The 19,292-nt window shown below is 35.6% G+C and overlaps 1 protein-coding gene and 1 long non-coding RNA gene across 2 annotated transcripts in view; one reads left to right on the top strand and one right to left on the bottom strand.

Annotated features, from left to right (window-relative positions):
- LOC127959389 (regulating synaptic membrane exocytosis protein 4-like) overlaps positions 1–2,870 on the bottom strand; it is a 118,000-nt gene extending 115,130 nt beyond the window's left edge. The window contains exon 1 of the mRNA XM_052558553.1: positions 2,810–2,870. Within this exon, the coding sequence (XP_052414513.1) occupies positions 2,810–2,819 (10 nt within the window). The 5' untranslated portion in view covers positions 2,820–2,870. The remainder of the gene's footprint in view (positions 1–2,809) is intronic.
- An 837-nt stretch (positions 2,871–3,707) lies between these two features.
- On the top strand, positions 3,708–19,196 carry LOC127959269 (uncharacterized). The gene is made up of 3 exons (XR_008154232.1): positions 3,708–3,848; positions 4,027–4,123; positions 18,802–19,196. It is a non-coding gene; the product is annotated as an uncharacterized LOC127959269 (long non-coding RNA).
- Positions 19,197–19,292: the final 96 nt, after the last annotated feature.

Genomic DNA, 19,292 nt, shown 5'->3' with positions numbered 1-19,292 from the left:
AGTTTGGACAAGTGGTGGCGCTAGAGAGTTGGAGTTAGAGACTTCAAATTTGCTATAGTTAATGCTGGGACTGTCCTCTATCAGTGTGCCAAATTATACAACTTTCCCGCAATCGGTTCTATGGGCTGCCATAGACTTGCGGCGGAAGAAGAAGAAGAAGCAGAATAATAATAATAACGCCAACGGAAACAATAGGTGCCTACGCACCTTCGGTGCTTGGCCCCTAAATATAGCTGCAAGCAGCAATTACGGGGCCAAGCACTCCAACGGCAAATGTAGGAGCTAAGCATGGCATGAAGCATCACACCAAATACATTAATGAGCAATAACAGTAATTTTGGAATTATTGTAATTGAAATGGCAAAAAAAAATCATAATACCACCTCTAGTAGCATGATTACTTGGCTTATAAAGTTTGACCAATAGGTGGCACTGTTATGAAATCAATTTGGTGTACTCTGTTTGACTTTTCAATGACACACACAAAGTTTGGTGTTAATATGCCACAGCATTCCAGAGATGCAACCTCAAGTGTCATTTTGTCATTGTGTTTCAACTTCGTCGCTTTGGTATGCGAAAACGGTTTTGTCTATCGACACAAAATCCATAACTTTGTGTCAACATAGTCTGAAGATCATCTGATTCGAATTTGGTGAAAATTGGACATACGGTTCATGAGGAGTTCGAAAAAGTAGGTTTTCCACATAAATCAAAATGGTGGACCGGAACTTCAGTAAACACTGGCATATTTGGTATCTATGTTATCGGCATAAGCCAGGGAATATTTTGAGCCCAGTTTCGTTGCAATAGGCTAATGGACTAAAAAGTTATTAGCATTTTAAAAAGTGTAATTACTCATGGTTAATGAATGGTTTATTACTCTTGACCAATAGGTGGCGCTGTTACCAAATTTATGTGGCATGGTCAGTGTGAGGTGGCGATGACACATACAAAGTTTGGTGCAAATATGTCAAAGTGTTGCAGAGATACAGCCTCAAATGCATTTTGGCACCCTTCCAGCAAATTCGTTGATGCGCTAAATGAGAACCGTTACGTATATCGACACAAAATCCATAACTTTTTGCCAGCATGGTCTGAAGATGATTCACGTCAAATTTGGTGAAAATTGGGCTAACGGTCTAGGAGGAGTTCGAAAAAGTAGGTTTTCAACATTAAGCAAAATGGCGGACAGGAAGTAAGGCCAATTTTCACATTATTGGTATCAATACTCTCGGCATGACCCACAGAATATAGCGAGACCATTTTAATTTTAATAGACTAATTTATTCAAAAGTTATTAGCGTTTATGTGATATTTCATTATAACTATTGGCCACAAGGAGGCGCTGCCACCAAACTTTTTGAGTACCTTCAGGGCATGGTGCCGAATATTTTTGTAATTATTTGCGAAACGATACGATGCTGCGTTCAAAAAATACAGCATTTTGAAACATAATTCAAAATGGCCGACGCCTAAAATGGCCGACACAGGAAAATTGGATATCATTCGACTCGACATGACTCACTGAATCTAAAGAGACCAGTTGTGTGATTTTTGGCCAAACCATTCAGTAGTTATAAGCCAAAATATGCATTTTTCATATCTCCTGACCACTAGGTGGCGCTGTGTCGAAACACAGCAGGTAGTCTCAGTTCATGCTTGTTATAACACACGCCAAGTTTGGTCTCAATATGACAAACCGTTGCCGGGATATAGCCTCATGTGCATGTTTGCGTGCTTTTCGTCAAATTTGTTTACGTGTCATTCGACAACAGTTGGACGAATCAACTTGAATTCCATAACTTTTTGCCAGCATGGTCTGAAGATGATCTGAGCCAATTTTCGTGGCAATCGGACTAACCGTCTAGGACGAGTTCGAAAAAGTAGGTTTTTCGAATAATTGAAAATAGCGAAAAAACTAAACCTTGCGATTTTTGAATTTTAGGGTTCATTCGACTTGGCCTGAGCCAAGGATTCAGAGGAAAAAAGAATTTCCATTTTCTGGCTTACGGTTCAAAAGTTATTAGCATACAAACATTGAAAGTTTGGACAAGTGGTGGCGCTAGAGAGTAGGAGTTAGAGGCTTCAAATTTGCTATAGTTAATGTTGGGACTGTCCTCTATCAGTGTGCCAAATTATACAACTTTCCCGCAAACGGTTCTATGGGCTGCCATAGACTTGCGGCGGAAGAAGAAGAAGAAGAAGAATAATAATAATAACGCCAACGAAAACAATAGGTGCCTACGCACCTTCGGTGCTTGGCCCCTAATAACGCCAACGGAAACAATAGGTGCCTACGCACCTTCGGTGCTTGGCCCCTAATAACGCCAACGAAAACAATAGGTGCCTACGCACCTTCGGTGCTTGGCCCCTAATAACGCCAACGAAAACAATAGGTGCCTACGCACCTTCGGTGCTTGGCCCCTAATAATAAGAACCGGAACAAAAACAATAGGTGCCTCGCACCTTCGGTGCTTGGCCCCTAATAAACAGTATAATAGTACATATAACACTGCCTTCGAGTACCATGGTACTTCCATTTGATACCATCACCTCACACTGATAAAATTATTTATTTTATATGTTATTATGAATAGTGTCTGTGTCTGTGTGTGTGTGTGCGTGCGTGCGTAAAAATGCAAGTTTTCTGTTAGTATGTGAATCGTGATTAGGTAGGTTATTGGATATAATGTATTACAGTAAAACAATAAAAGTGTCTAGTGTGTGTGTGTGTGTGTGTGTGTGTGTGTGTTTATTAGAGTTGTCTTGTTCACTGAATTACCAATGGCAGTTGTGCTGGTTCACTGACCTTTCACCATGTTGTTCCATCTACCAGCGGGACCCCGGGGAAGGGGCCGTCTCGTGGTGATGACATCTTAAGTGCGAGACACCAATGAAACCTGACAGATGCTGAGAGTAAAAAGTGAACGTAAGTTTGTGTGTGTGTGAAAGAGAGAACAAGAGGAAGAAAGACAGCCAAATTAGGGCAGGCTATTTCTCTCCCTTCCAGAAACAACATGTACTTGCAACAGTTGACACTCCTTCTGTTCAAACCCATGGCAGAAACCCATTATCATGTTGTAAATATTCCAGAAGAGGGTAAGATCATTGTAATGTTTTTCCTGTGGTGACCAGAAACCCACTTGCACTATTATAACTATTAAATGGCATATCAGTAGTTCATCAACCCATTCAAATGTAGCCCTTTTCCTCAAGCGATTCCAAATAATTTTACAAAAACTGTCCTTTAAAAGATAATCGTAAACGTAAATTGAACGTTTTTTATACAGACTGTTTTAAAAATCCAAAGATCGACATTTTACCAGTGAAGAACGTTCCAGCGGCTGCTCGAAGCTTCGAAATCTTTATGAATCTTTCGTTTTGAATCAAGATTCACGTCAAACGGAACGAGTCACGTGATTTCTTTTTTTTTTTTTTTTTTTTTTTTTTGCGTAATGTCAGATTTAAAAGGACTACATATTGTGAATATTAAATCAATTGCGTCCTATGTATCGCCATTTAGACTCGCTATTTAATGAAAACTGTAATTTAAACTGTTTGTTGAACATGAACATTATCAACGTTTCAAGCGGTTCAAATTAGTGAGTACATCTTTTTGCGGAGCTATTTGTTGGATTTATTCGACTTTGATTCATTAACAAATGACTCTTATGAACAGACTATTTGAATGAATCATTTTGAAAGATGCTTGACGTCGGGAGTTTGAATCAGTCTGAGTTTAACATAACAAATAGACGGTTGGAATGTTTATTATATATTCTAAAAAGTTAAGCTACAGAACGCTGGTTTCTAATTTGCTTTGATTTTACTTCAAAATAGCTGATTCTGTAGGTGTTTTTTGTTTTGTTTGTTTGTTTTTGTTGTTGTTGTTGTTGTTGTTTTTTGTATGTTTCATTCTGAATCAGAAACATGTTTTATCCTGGTCAATTTTATTGTTTAAGAACAGATTATTGATGTTTGATGCGATGGTCATAATATATTATAGCCTATTTTCCTTTTCTTCAGCTGATGCCTGCACAATCCAAGTGGATGCAACTTTTCCTGCAAGGAGACTGAACACATACTTTGGGATTAGAAACAAAACAGCAGATGACAACAGCAAGTTTGTTTTTTCAGTTCAGTGGCTTCCTGTACAAACACATCCACTATTATCCTGTCTGTAAAAATAGAAATGTATATCTGAAAAAGAACTTTTACCTTTTTTATCTCAAAAATACGGTGCCCGTAAAGTGACTTGTTCAGTTTACTGAGTTTTGTCGTGGCCACGAAATAATAACTCGTGGGAACGTGATAATATGTTGTGGCCACGGGATATTAATTTCTGGGAACGTCATATTAACTTGTGGGAATGTCATATTATGTTGTGGCCTCGAGATGCTATGTTGAGGGAACAACATCCATTTCTCATGGCCACGATTTCTTATGTTGAGGGAACAATATGTTTTTCTCGTGGCCACGAGTTTAATGCGTAAACAAACCTGTGTGACCATAGCAACCCAAGATTAGGCCTATCAGAGATGGATTCATTCATATTTTATTTTGAATTAAGAAATTATTATATCATTTATACAGATAAAATGTATGCATTTATGACATGTTATGTTAATGTCAAGCATTTACAGTATGCTATTATTTACAAAAGTATTCAGAATGTTAAGTAAAGAGATCGAAATTGAAGCAAAACATTTTTTATATAAACAAAATAAAAACAATATAACCAATAATATAAGGCTGATAATAATAATAATGTACACATATTACGTGGGAAGCACTATCAGTTAATTGACTTACAAGACTGTAGGATGGATAAAAAAGTTTTATATTTTATTATGCACATGTCATATTTATCGCCAGCATTCAAATGAAGTTTGAATGCTGACGATCTCATGTAATACAGCCCAGTAGCCAGAGCATATGGTTAATATAATAATTACTTAAATCAAAATAAAATATAAATTAATCCATTTCTGAAAATCCTGGATTGCTATGGTCACGCAGGTTTGTTTACGCATTAATCTCGTGGCCACGAGAAAAACATGTTGTTCCTTCAACATAAGAAGTCGTGGACACGAGAAATGGATGTTGTTCCCTCAACATAGCATCTCGAGGCCACGACATAAAGATGTCATTACCTCGACAAAATGATCTCGTGGCCACGACATAATATGACGTTCCCACGAGTTAATATGACGTTCCCACAAATTAATATCCCGTGGGAACGTGATAATATGTCGTGGCCACGACAAAACTAAGTAAACCGAACAAGTCACTTTACGGGCACCATACAAAAGCAGGTGAATCAAAATGGCACAATCAAAATAATCTTCCATTAGTATAAGGCCCTTGATTTTGTAGCAACCGTAACTTTGATGTCAGGCTGCAGAACGGATCATTTCAGGTGGCGCATTGCATCAGGGTTATGTTTGAACATATGACTGCCTGAGATATGTGTTGAAGATGTGTTGCTCCGCGTTCATGAGCTGCATTGAAATTCTGGGTTGCATGATGGAAGGACAAGAGGACAACACTTTCAGGTTTTAGCGTCCATTTGTGGAGGCTCAGAAAGCATCGTTTGATGCCATTAAAGCAACAGTTCACTGGAGGAAAAAATCATGTACTCACCATCCTGTCTCTCCAAACCTGTATGCTCTTATTTTCCTTATTTTTTTCTACTTTGGAAAGTAGAGTCTTCATGCAGCTCTTTGCAATACTTTAAGGTAGATAAGGTAGGGTCAGACCATTTGGCCTTGATGAGAAATATTTTAGTTCATACTGAGACTTTTATGGATGCTTATTTCAGCCACAAAATAAAAATATAAAAACGCTATCTGAGAATTTTTTTCTCACAATACTGCTTATATCTAATAATTCAAACATTTTTCTCACAGTTCTGAGCTAAAATCTGAATTGCGAGATATAAAGTTAGAATTGCAAGATTCAAACTCAGAATTATGATATATAAATTGAGAGTTATAAAATAAAAACTCAGAATTGTGAAGAAAAAAAAAAGACCTTAACTCAAAATTGGAAGACATGAACGAATTGCAAAATATAAACTCAAAATTAGAAAAAAAAACTCTGAATTCTGAGAAAGAAAAAATATGTCAGAATTATAAAATATAAACTCAAAATTATGAGTTTATAACTTGCAGTTGGGAAAAAGGTTCCATATTGATTGCAAACTTTAGTATCTCGGTAAACTTGTGGCCGTTGTTGAGATATCTTGTTGAGACACAGTTGAGATTCCTGTTTTTTAGAGAAAATTCTGATGTTTCTTCTCTGTGGAGCAGGGGGTGTGGATGGCCTATATCTTCTGGTCCAATTGTCAGAATTTTTTATTAACTAACCGTCTTATTCTGAAAGCAACTTGTAAAAGTGGAGCTCAACTGACATCCAGGTCAAGCTGATGTGGGCCAGGAAACACATTTAAATTTGCAGACTCATTTTCATCACCGGCATCTCCGTTCAGAGCAGCGGCCCACGGTTTGCCAAAGCTTTTTATACTTTAATTACTTAATAGTGCTTCAATTAAGGTAATTACAGTAAGTATATGGTCATTGATAAAAAAAAAAAAAAAAGAGGCCCTTGCTGTTAGAAGTGCCACACACACAAACCCAAGTCACTGTCTGGTGCTTTTTCTTGGGACGTGTCTTATTGAATTTTTGCTTGATCACATAATATTACCATCCAAGCAAAAGCGCTCAGTCTATCACAGTATTGCAAAATCCACTTACCAGATTCACAAAGCGGCGTGTCCATAGGCCAATCCCTCTAACAGCTTTTAATATCCACATAGTGCTACACGTTTATCTCTCTTAGTTTCTCCTAATATATGCTAACTTTCCTTTACTTAAGCCCTCCATTTTGGCATTTAACTTCAATTGGAGCATGTTTGTTGTAATGTCATGTGGGTCGCCTTAAAATTTGAGATTAACAAATGCACAAAAACCTGCTGAGGTAAGATCTGGGATTAATTCCACAGATTTATGTTATCCCCTGCATGGTCAGCCTGCTTTTGGCATCTTAAAGGGATAGTTCACTCAAAAATGACATTTGTGTTGTCATTTATTCTCCCATTCGTGTCACATACAACACAGAATCATCATTCTCATTGAGTTTATCCAAATATCTGTGAGCCAAACTTGCATTAGTCATGTCTGTCTGAAAAAAAAAAGACTTTGATGAACTGAAGCTGTTGATTTGATAGACATAAACCCACCATCATGACCATGGCTGACTGATGCCCGTAAACATGAAACAGATGGGCAATCTCCACAGGAAGTGGATGCAGGAGGCCAAGATCCATAGTCAGTCTTATGCTGTGTGGCATTTAGAGCCTTTAAGTTCAATGAATCATGGGTAATTTCAGGTGTTTAAAGGGTTACTTCACCCAAAAATTAAAGTTTTGTAATTAATTACTTACCCTCATGTTGTTCCAAACTCGTAAGACCTCCATTCAACTTTGGAACACAAATAAAGACATTTTTGATGCATTTTGACATCTCTGACCCCAGACAGCAATGTATAATCAACACTATCAACGTCCAGAAACATCAAGAGCAATGAGATCTGTAAAATAATCCATGTGACATCAAGGGTTCAACCGTCATTTTACGAAGATACAGAACGAGAATACTTTTTGTACGCAAAAAAAAAAGACTTTCAACATTTCGTTTCCTCCGTGTCAAACAAAGATTAATTAATTCTGTAGAAGTAGAATTTTGTTTATTCTGAATTCATGTTAACTTCAGTAGTTAACTAATGACAACTAATGAAACATTATTGTAAATTGTTTCCTAAACATTGTTCAAATTGTTACTGCCTTAGAGTATTATTTTGGAATAAATATAAAAATGCATAAAAACACTATGAAATGTATAATTATTATTAAAAATATTAAATAAAATAAAACAATATTAATAAAATACAAAATAGAATGATATTTGTTCTCTTTTTTATGCAATATCTATTTATCGAGGATAATGTGACAACACTGAGTTTAACAGGGACAAATATATATATATGTGTGTGTGTGTGTGTGTGCTAATGCTAATAAATTAATCAACTGTGAAATTGTAGCTTGAAATTATAAATAAAATTATCTCATTAAGTTACATTTAATACTTTTTAAACAACCGTTTTTCATCTACAGCATATTTGCTCATTTCTGAATGTCTATAGATATATTTCAAAATTAGCAAATTAGATAAAAAAAAACTCAGTGTTCTTTAGAGTTCTTTTTAGTTATTCTATTTAGTTTTTATTAAATCCTTTGCTTTTCTTCCTGATATTTTCCAAATGCTTATTATGTAACAGCTTTTTGTTTAGACCCGCATCATTTCAGTTATTGAAACACAGCTTAATCGGCAATCCTGTTGGCTTCACCCTGATTTTTTACGGTAATTCTCTAATCTTGTTATGTTGATGGCTGTGTGAGTTGAGCAACATGCACAGATGTAATCTCGCCAGTTTACTTCTGCTGTCTGTTATTGTGCTGTTTCCAAGGGTACTAATGGTCTGAATGGGCATCACATAAAAAGCCTTGCAGAGCCACACACAGATTCACTTGATGTAGATTTGAAGCAGCTCCTGCTCTAAAAACAGTCCCACTTTTAGGACACTACCTTTGGTTGGCACACGAGAGAGTCCCCTTCGTGTCGGCCTATTTAAACACGTCCTACACTGAACTCAAGACTGGGTTACACAACACATCTGGAAGTTAATCAGAGAGTGTGTTTATATGTGCAACAAAACTGATAACTGCTCAGCCACACATCCAGAAAAAATAAAAATAAAGTAAATAAATAAATAATATTACTGAATTTGATTAGTTAAAATAAAAATAATCTATCTACTACAGGTTTTTTTTCTTTTCTTTTTTTTTTCTTTCTTTTTTTACAAAATAATATATATATTTTTTAATTTCTAATGCACTTAATAATAACAAAAGTAATCAAATGTCAAACATTTAGGTTTTTATGACAAAAAAATAAATATTCAAAATGTATCTTTTAACTTACAATCTGCAAAGGAGTGAAAAATATGTTCAAATGCTGCATTTCATTTCAAAGAACTTTCAAACAAGAATTTTAATGAATAAGCTGTTCCCAAAATCTGTCGCTGTCTGGATGTAGTAATACAGCTGGGTCATGTTTGCATTTTCTTCTGTCATTGGCCATAATAACTTTAACCTTATAACCATAGGCATAAAATAATATCTTCAGAATCTTCCATCCAGTCTTTGTGTCAGTTTTGCTGGGGATTAAGGGATAAAACAAGACTTTGTCACCTTATGCTTGTCAAAAGCAAAAATGCTATGAAGTGCATCATATTTTTTGAGCAGATGTGACATGATGGGGCACACACAAAAAACAAAGTCATAGTTTTAGAACCCCATATAATGGTATGTAAAATATGACAGAGGTTTAATTTTTAGGAGTGTCAGTGTGCAGCTGTAATATGAGTGGATCTGTGCAGAAATGTTCTGAAGTGTTCTGCCATAATGCTGGGTAAAATCAGTCTTTATCAAGCTCTAATGTGAGTTGCTCCAAAATAGGCTCAGACCACCTGTGTGTGTTTACATGCGCAATCAGTGCGCCTCTCGCTGAGATCCACCGCGCCGCAGGACAGCAGCAGCTACTCACTTCCTGTGGATAACACATTTGTGAAGCCAGGTGAAAAAATAGCTCTTCTCTCGTGTTGTGTTTCAACTTTGGATCTGTACATTTAGATTCAAGACTCAGATTTAGAGTTGGACCAAAAGAAAACATTTGTTTTGTTGAATTTCAGTGCTTTCTTGAATTCAAAATAGCATACTATTAGTATTTCTGCCAAATGTATCCATCAAAAATAGAGTAAGATGCTAGCATAATATGTTCAAAATTAAATAGCTTATTGCTAACCACATAGTGCCTAATATACTCTACATATTTCTTAATTGTTTAAAAAATTGTATGTAAAACAGAATGCATTATAGAACATAATATTATGTAAAAATGGTTATTTTTTTTATTGGTCCGATCCAGTATAACATTTCTAAAAACAATTTTTTTTGCTTCTAATCAAGTAAAAAGTAATGAAAGAGATTTAAAAATGTTTAGATATTATTGGTCACGCTGGAAATGGATGCTCAAATCACGTGCATTGTATGATAGGAGACATTTTTTCATACAGTTTGCATGTTATAAACTGCACCTTGTAGTAAAACAGAAAACTGTAGACAAACATGTGCTTAATGAGTATATATACAAATACAGGATTTCAGGATTCAATGTTTACTAAAATCATAAGAAATAAAACTTAAACGAAAATGAGAAATGTTGACTAAGCAACTATCTGAAATAAGTTTAAGTATTAAAACAACTAAAAGAAAATAATAAAATAGTAAAAAAAAAAAATTTTTAAATCAAGTTTCATAGAAATTTTAAAATAATTAAATAATAAAATGTTAAAATAATAATAAAAATGACAAAAGTACAAAACTAAATTACTAAAACTAAAAATGAAAACTAGAAAGCTACTTTCAAAATTGAAATATAACACAGAGAAGGAGTGAAAGTACTCAGAAAATGTTTGTTGCCTTATAGCACAACCCAAGCACAACGCCCACAAAAATAGAGAAAATAGCTGTGTCTTATTATAATTAATTAATAAGAGGTTGAGGATGGATAAACTGAGCATTGTTTTGAATCTGTTTCCCCTCCGTCTCTGCCATTACCTTCAACATTTACAGAGGTCATCACCTTGTAATCAGGTAGTGTGTGTGTGTGTGTGTGTGCATGTTTCTTGTCATCAAACAGCACAAAATAATTAAATAGGTACCCAGGAGACACAATTCTCCAGCAGAATGAAATGAGGATGTCTCTGCCGATGTGTCCTCGTGACATCTTAGGTGGAACGGTGGAAGGAAGCGAGCGAGCGAGAGGGAGGGAGAGGTACAGCTGCATCTGGACGTTGAGCTCTTGCTGATGTTGTGGGATTTGGGAGAGGAGCTAACATAAATCATTCGGCTGTAATTTGCACTTACTTTGGCTGTCTACAGTAAAGGTCTCGCTCTCAGTGTTGGTGATAGTGCAAAGCAAAGTAAGGAGAAGAAACTCTGCTTTCATTAGCTGCTGTCGGAGGTGCAGATATTCCAGTCTGCTCTCATTTGACATTGGTTTGTCTTTGAGAGCCGCTCTCATCAGCTCCATCTCTACCTTCACATTTCTGGGGAGCTCTTCAGCCCCAAGCTGCTCATTGTTTTTAATTATCTATCTATCTATCTATCTATCTATCTATCTATCTATCTATCTATCTGTCTGTCTGTCTGTCTGTCTGTCTGTCTGTCTGTCTGTCTGTCCGTCCGTCCATCATTCTATCTATCTATCTATCTATCTATCTATCTATCTATCTATCTATCTATCTATCTATCTATCTATCTATCTATCTATCTATCTGTCTGTCTGTCTGTCTGTCTGTCTGTCTGTCTGTCTGTCTGTCTGTCTGTCTGTCTGTCTATCTATCTGTCCGTCCGTCCGTCCATCATTCTATCTATCTATCTATCTATCTATCTATCTATCTATCTATCTATCTATCTATCTATCTATCTATCTATCTGTCTGTCTGTCTGTCTGTCTGTCTGTCTGTCTGTCTGTCCGTTCGTCCGTCCGTCCGTCCGTCCGTCCATCATTCTATCTATCTATCTATCTATCTATCTATCTATCTATCTATCTATCTATCTATCTATCTATCTATCTATCTATCTATCTATCTATCTATCTATCTGTCTGTCTGTCTGTCTGTCTGTCTGTCTGTCTGTCTGTCTATCTATATGTCCGTCCGTCCATCATTCTATCTATCTATCTATCTATCTATCTGTCTGTCTGTCTGTCTGTCTGTCTGTCTGTCTGTCTGTCTGTCTGTCTGTCCGTCCGTCCGTCCATCCATCATTCTATCTATCTATCTATCTATCTATCTATCTATCTATCTATCTATCTATCTATCTATCTATCTATCTATCTATCTATCTATCTATCTATCTATCTGTCCGTCCGACCATCATTCTATCCATCTATCTATCTATCTGTCCGTCCATCCGTCCATCATTCTATCTATCTATCTATCTATCTATCTATCTATCTATCTGTCCGTCCGACCATCATTCTATCCATCTATCTATCTATCTGTCCGTCCGTCCGTCCATCATTCTATCTATCTATCTATCTATCTGTCTGTCTGTCTGTCTGTCTATCTGTCCGTCCGTCCGTCCGTCCGTCCATCATTTCTATCTATCTATCTATCTATCTATCTATCTATCTATCTATCTATCTATCTATCTATCTATCTATCTATCTATCTATCTATCTATCTATCTATCTATCTATCTATCTATCTATCTATCTATCTATCTATCATCTATCTATCTATCTATCTATCTATCTATCTATCTATCTATCTGTCTCCGTCCGTCTGTCCGTCATTCTATCTATCTATCTATCTATCTATCTATCTATCTATCTATCTATCTATCTATCTATCTATCTATCTATCTATCTATCTATCTATCTATCTATCATTATACCAATCCATCCATTGATTAATCCATCTGTAAGACAGCCCATCCATCCATCCATCCATCCATCCATCCATCCACCTATCCATCCATCTATCCATCCATTATTCTGCAACAAAACTAGCTGACCTCTGAAGAAAAACTTATCATAGCAGAAGACAGTTTATAATATAATGCCTGCTGTCGGTCCTGAGGTGATGCTGAGAATGTAGAGTGCATTTGCTTTGAGTTATGAGTGACATTCCGGCAGATTTCAGAGGAGTGTGGAAATAAGCTGGCGTATGTGTAAGAAGCATTTGTATATGTGTACTTTAGTATGTTATGACTTTGTTTTGGTTTAGAGGTGGAAAGCAATACAAAACATTTGATTAACATTAGCTTTGTGCAGATATGTCCGCAGATAATATGGTTTCCCTGTTTGTTTGGATGTACAGGAAATCTGTCTTAACCAAATGGCCTTGTTTACAATAATGACCGGATTGAAACAGCTGGTTCGCACACACACACAAAATGCATATTACTCACAGACGCAGCAGAATCATGCATCAGACTGACCTAGAAAACTGGAAAGCCACCATCATCCTCTGCTGCTTCTACAAAGAGCAGCAAATAATACATAAATAAATAAATAATCCACTCACAACGATTGATGTTAGTTTTTCATTTTAGTTACATTTTTAAGTTTAATTCTTTAAAATAGAATTTTAATTGATCACTTATAGGTTATTTGCCTAAAATGTTAATATTGGTGTATTTCTATAATTTTCATATTTTAAATAATAATATTTAGATTTTTTTCACGTTTTAATTAACACACACTTATAATTTACCTGCAAAAACAGATAACTCTGTTTTTTTTATAAGAAAAAAATCATGCTTTTTTATTGTTAGAATGTTTTATTGTGTAAGCGGTGTTTTTTGTTGTTGTTGTTGTTGTTATTGTTACTTAATCAAAATAACCCAACTGCGTTTGCTCAAGATTAATTGGAATGCACAATGATAAAAACTTGATTTTTGAAATCTGCTTTGCAAATTAACTTTTCATATATATATATATATATATATATATATATATATATATATATATATATATATATATATATATATATATATATATATATATTAAAGAGTTATGGTTGATGTGCCAAACTTGATGGTGAAATTGTTGTGAAATGATGGGTTTTCTGGAATCACAAGCAGTTCTGTCTTGGTTCACAAGTTCAAAAGTTCAGTTTCTGATATACACACATAGAGAGAAAGAGAGCATCAGTTGTTATTGAAAATTATGACATTTCAGTAATACGATGTTACTGTGCCAGAAAAAAAGAAAGAGAGGTGCCTAGGAAGATGCTTTGCAGTGCACGCTTCCACCTGAGTGTTATTCACAGCAGATGCTATATGTCTCACACACACCTGCTAAGGCCACACTCTCTTGTTCCTGTGGTAACCTCATTTGTTGTTACCTGCTCACCTACTGGGTCGGTTTGAGCACACCCAAGGACAGCGATGCATGCAGGCTGTCTCTATTTACCAGCGACAGCCAGAGTGAAAGAAGCAAATAACGCAGCCAGCTGTTTCCCACCGAGGGCCCACTACCTGCTGTAGTGTGCATTCATTTTACCAGGACATGCTGAGTCAGAAAGCAATTTACAGATGACGTCCCACCATTATATTTCTCTGGGAGGGCTGCGGGGCAGGCGTGTCTTATGGGATAAGCATTGAAGATTTAGATTAAAGATGAATATGTGTAAATAAATTCTCCATATTGCACTGCTGAATATTTCATTTTGTATCTTTTATTCCTTGCACTGCGGAATCAAAATTTTTAGTTTTGATGACAAATTATATTATACTGTACTATCCTATCTATGTGTTTAATGTAGATTTACAGTCTAAATGCTTTAGTTCTAAACTAAAATGCTCCAGCATTTATTAATGACATGCAGCGAGTTCTTGATTGAATATGGGAATCTAAACTGTGAGGTTTGGAATGACATTTAATTGAGTAAATGTTAACAGACCTTTCATTTTTGGGTGAACTGTCCCTTTAAAAGCCTGTTTCGATAGGTATTTTTATTCTTTTAATTATTTCTTATTTGGAATAACATGCACCGATGAATTCTTCACAATAAGACCAAGAACTTGCATTCAGGAAGAAAATAGGGTTAATTTTGAATTCATGTTGCGTATTTTTAAGTAATCTGATTCTTAAATCTGACATGTGCAAGTTATAGACTTATTATGTGATGACTTGTGCAGAATCTCTCTGTTCCTCGCTTCATTTGCCAACCACAAGTTCTTGGCACTCGTTTTAAGCGTGCCATCGGTTTCCTCCAGTACACATCAACCTAGATTGCTGAAAATGGAGCAGCCTGCTGCCAGTTAATATAGAAATTGGGGCTCAGAGGACGAAAAAATGTCTTTCATATTCGAAATCTTCGGCTAATCACTAAAATGTGGAGGATGAAGGACAGGTCAAGCATCGGTTCACATCTTGAGAAAACAATGTTAAACAGAGAGGCAGTTACTATGCTACTGTAGATCTGGACTGAAGCTGAAGTACAGTCCATTTACTTAATCAAATCACTTTCAATCAAAGCTTAGACTGTAGAGGAGATGCAGTTAGAAAACAATAACGATTTCATTTGTGCTAAGGAGACTTTTCAGACTAACACCTGTTTTTCAATATTCCTTATTGCACTTATTGATCGACTTTAATTGTTTTTAAGTCAGTTCATCCATTTAGCATTTCTTGCTCACCTTTTTTGCCAGGCAAATCCTGGAGTGCAACTAATGCAACAACACTTCAAATAGAAAATACAAGCATATGAATATGCACAATTTTCAAAATGCACTGTATATATTTATTATTATTATTATTCAATGTTCTTCGTTGCCTACTTGTAAATAAAATTTCAAATAAAAAATAGTTTCAAAGAAAATCTTTCACCAAATTTCAGAATAAAATGCAGAAACACTTTGCTGTTTTTCATTCTTTTTGTGAAGTAATAATTACATTGCGGCATTGGTTGCAACTGCAGGTGTAAAAGGATTATGAGAAATGCTATGAAAATTAAAATAATAAAAAATAACTGGAAACATATGCCAAAAAAATTGCATATCCTTTGACTGAAATGTAAGCCATTAATCACATAGAAATACACTTACCACCACCACTCAGAATGCAGTAACACCCTGGCAACCACCTAGCAACCTCCCAGAAGAACCATTAGGCAACTGCATAGCAACGTACTGACAACCACAGAGTGAGTTTTGCATTAGCAGGCACCATTCATCTTTCCTTCAGAAAATGTACAAATCTAGTTTCTCATTCATGTTTCATGCTGAGATGATATATGCCACTCTGCTGTGCTTTGCTCCTTCCTTTCAATTGTCATAATCATTCACAGTAATCCAGGGAATGATTATGTACTAAAAATGGCATTATAAAGACTGGGCCTATATCATGTGGTAGTATAGTTCAGTCCTTTCTCTCCATGCATAGTAAAGAATCTCCAGCTCTCTCCATTATGTAGCAGAACAATTGATGTGTGCTATTGTCCAAGTCAAGACTATTATGTTCGCTCTCCAACATGAGAGGCATAGAGAGTCTTGTGAAGCAGTGCATTTCTTGAATAGATATTTAACAGCCCTGTATTTCAACCAAGAGGATTGAAGTGAAAATGTTCCGAGGTTGAATCACCAGTATCTTCCACAATATAATATAAAATAGAGTTTTTACGTTTACTAAAGAAAATTAAAAGTGACTGTTCAAGAGCCACTGCCATAATGTTAGGGTGCTGTGAGCATCGTGATAAAAACCACACAATAATCCACAAGTAATCCATATGACTCCAGTACATCAATTACCATCTTGTAAAGTGAAAAGCTGCATGTTTGTAAGAAACAAAACCATCTTTAAGGTGTTTTAATTTCAAATTGTCACTTCTGATCAAAATACATGTCAATAATTCATAATAATGCCTCCTCCGGTAAAAATCCATCTCTCACATCAAATCCATTTGTTTAGAACCGTTTTCACTTTTAAACAGTGGTTGATCTGTGCAAATTTCTCTCCTGATTCAGATGAGACAACTTTCCACTGCAGAAAGCAATATTATGGATACAGCACTCATATTTTAATGAGAAGCAATGATTTGAAGTTAAAATTTTTGGATTTGTTTAAGCTTTTCACTTCTCAAGCAGTTAATTGATGGACTGGAGTGCTATGGATTACTTGTGGATTATTGGGATGTTTTAATCAGCTGAGGATCCAATGGTGAGCAAGCATTACAGTGCTAAATTTCTCCAAATCGGAAAAAAACAACCTCCTCTATATCCTAGATAGCCTGATTATGAGTACATTTTCAGCAAATTTGTATTTTTGGGTCTTATGGGGTTGTTTTTGCCAGTAGTATTATTAACTAAAACTATAAAAAATATATATTTTAGGTAATTGACAAAAAAAGCCTGAATATAATATAAATACTAAATTCAACTTACATTTAGACATAAATTAAATGTAATTAGAAATTTTGCCGAAGTACTAAAATTACTAAAACTAAAATAAATAAATATTTGTAAAAATAATTAACTGAAAATATAATAATAAAAGCAACATTTAATAAAAAGTACAGTAGTATATAACTAATACTCTAATAACACTGGTTTGTGTCCCCTACCCTAAAGTATAAATAGAAGTATTAATGGGGCTTGCCTTAGTCATACAGCTTTTGCACAGCTTTCATTAACGAGAACAACAACACATACAGCGGCGTACTGTATGTCGTTGATTTATGAATAGGTGACCAAGTCAGCATCAACACATGCTTCTATTGCTTAACAAATAAATCTGCTTGAACATGCCTTAAGCAGGTCTGCACAGATTTCCCTGGAGACTCGCAGCTATAGATATTATTCTCAAGTCCCTTCAGGGAACATAGACTCGTCACCGTACACCAGCCTCTTTTGTGCTGGATTATTTTTTTGAAGGGTTTATTTCAAGACATTTCCATCAGGCACCCAAAAGAAGAAATTTTTCCCTCATTTATATAATTTATATCTACATTTGTCCCTTAAATAGTTCACTAATTTTAGACATTTGGCAGAATGTATTGGGCTTCTTGTAAATGAAAGATAAGCTTATGAGCGATCATAATAATAATGACCATGTTCTGTTCTTTAATGCTGTCTTTTTCAGTCATCTGGGTTGCTGTCCCAAAATAACCCAGCCTCATTTTGGGTCTGAGTCATACGTGATATAGCATCACTGAAAAGCTTTATGAAATAGACTCACTCATTGCGGTATCTGTTTAATTGAACAGTATTCCTTTCTAAATACTGTGAGAAAATAAATATAATTATTCAGGCACCACATTTGGTTGCTCTTTGTTATACAAGTGGATGATTGAGTAGAATGTGGTAATTTCTTGTATGCATGCATGAAATTACAAAACCGACAATAATCGCAAATATGCATCAAGGATTTACCTCTGTGTGACCTGGCTTGAAAGGTTAAAGGTCATCCTAATGATTAAATTCTAAATTAATGAAGTAGACAGACTACTTAATTGATTACCTGTTAGAAACAATGATTCTGTTTGCTGCAGATAATCAGAAAATCAAAGTACAGGACTTACATTATGTCATGTGCTTTATAATAAAAGAGCTGAGTATAAGACCATTAAAACTCTGACACCATGGATGGAAATACTTTTTATGTGAGAAGGTGGATGTGAGAAAATATAAAAAAAATATATATATGTTTGTGGCACGGTGCATGCAGAAACATCACCTTTAAAAGATATTTTATTTTCTTATTTTGATTGCTTTAAAACATAGAAATTCTCAATCTGACATATTTTTATTTTAAGCTCTAGTAGTATACAAGGAGAATGATACCTGGAACTTACAAACTGATGGAAATATCATAAAACATAATTTTAATTCATCATCAGACTTGATTGTAATGCATGATGCCAACATGAAACCTGCCCTATGAAAACAAACTCGCACCGTTATGAAATTTTGTTTAACAAATGAAAACTTGGTTAGGTCATTGCTATGACTTGACATCATATCATTTATAAAAGTGGCCTAGATACTAACCAATTTCATTTGCCTTTAAGCCATACTAACCGCAATGAGATCCCACCTGCATGGAGGGCAAATAGCTGTTGGAGTAGACTGTGATCTTAACAATGCTTCTGTGTTGGTTAAACCGGCAGATTTTATTATGTCTGTGTCATACAAGCCCCCCGGGGAAAGCTGAAGAGAGACCTTCCAAGAAAAACCTGGTGGTGTGACCTTGAAGTTGACACCACAAAGATGGGTTATACGTGGCGACAGCTGGAGAGAATGGCCCAGTATAGAGGACTCAGTAGATCTGTTGTTGACGGCCCATACCCTGACAGGGGTGACTGGCACTGAGTAAGTTATACAAGCCAATGTAAAATTTAACATAAACTAAAGTAACCAGCAGGCTGACCTGTTTGAGTCTCTGTAACTGTAGAGATCTACACTGCACCCTGCTGGTGACTTCTGTGCATCACATGCGCTGGCAGGCTTGATTTGGGTTATAAACCGTTTAAATGGGTTATATTTTTAAGAATTAATTTGATTCATACATTAACAAATGCATACAACTAAATCTAGATGGACAAATAATTATAGAGAATTTGCTGATGTTCTTCTGTTGATGTTGAATGAGTGTATCTAA

Source organism: Carassius gibelio, chromosome B6, assembly GCF_023724105.1.
Source record: "Carassius gibelio isolate Cgi1373 ecotype wild population from Czech Republic chromosome B6, carGib1.2-hapl.c, whole genome shotgun sequence".
NCBI lineage: Eukaryota > Metazoa > Chordata > Actinopteri > Cypriniformes > Cyprinidae > Carassius > Carassius gibelio.
This window is presented reverse-complemented; position numbering and strand designations above follow the sequence as displayed.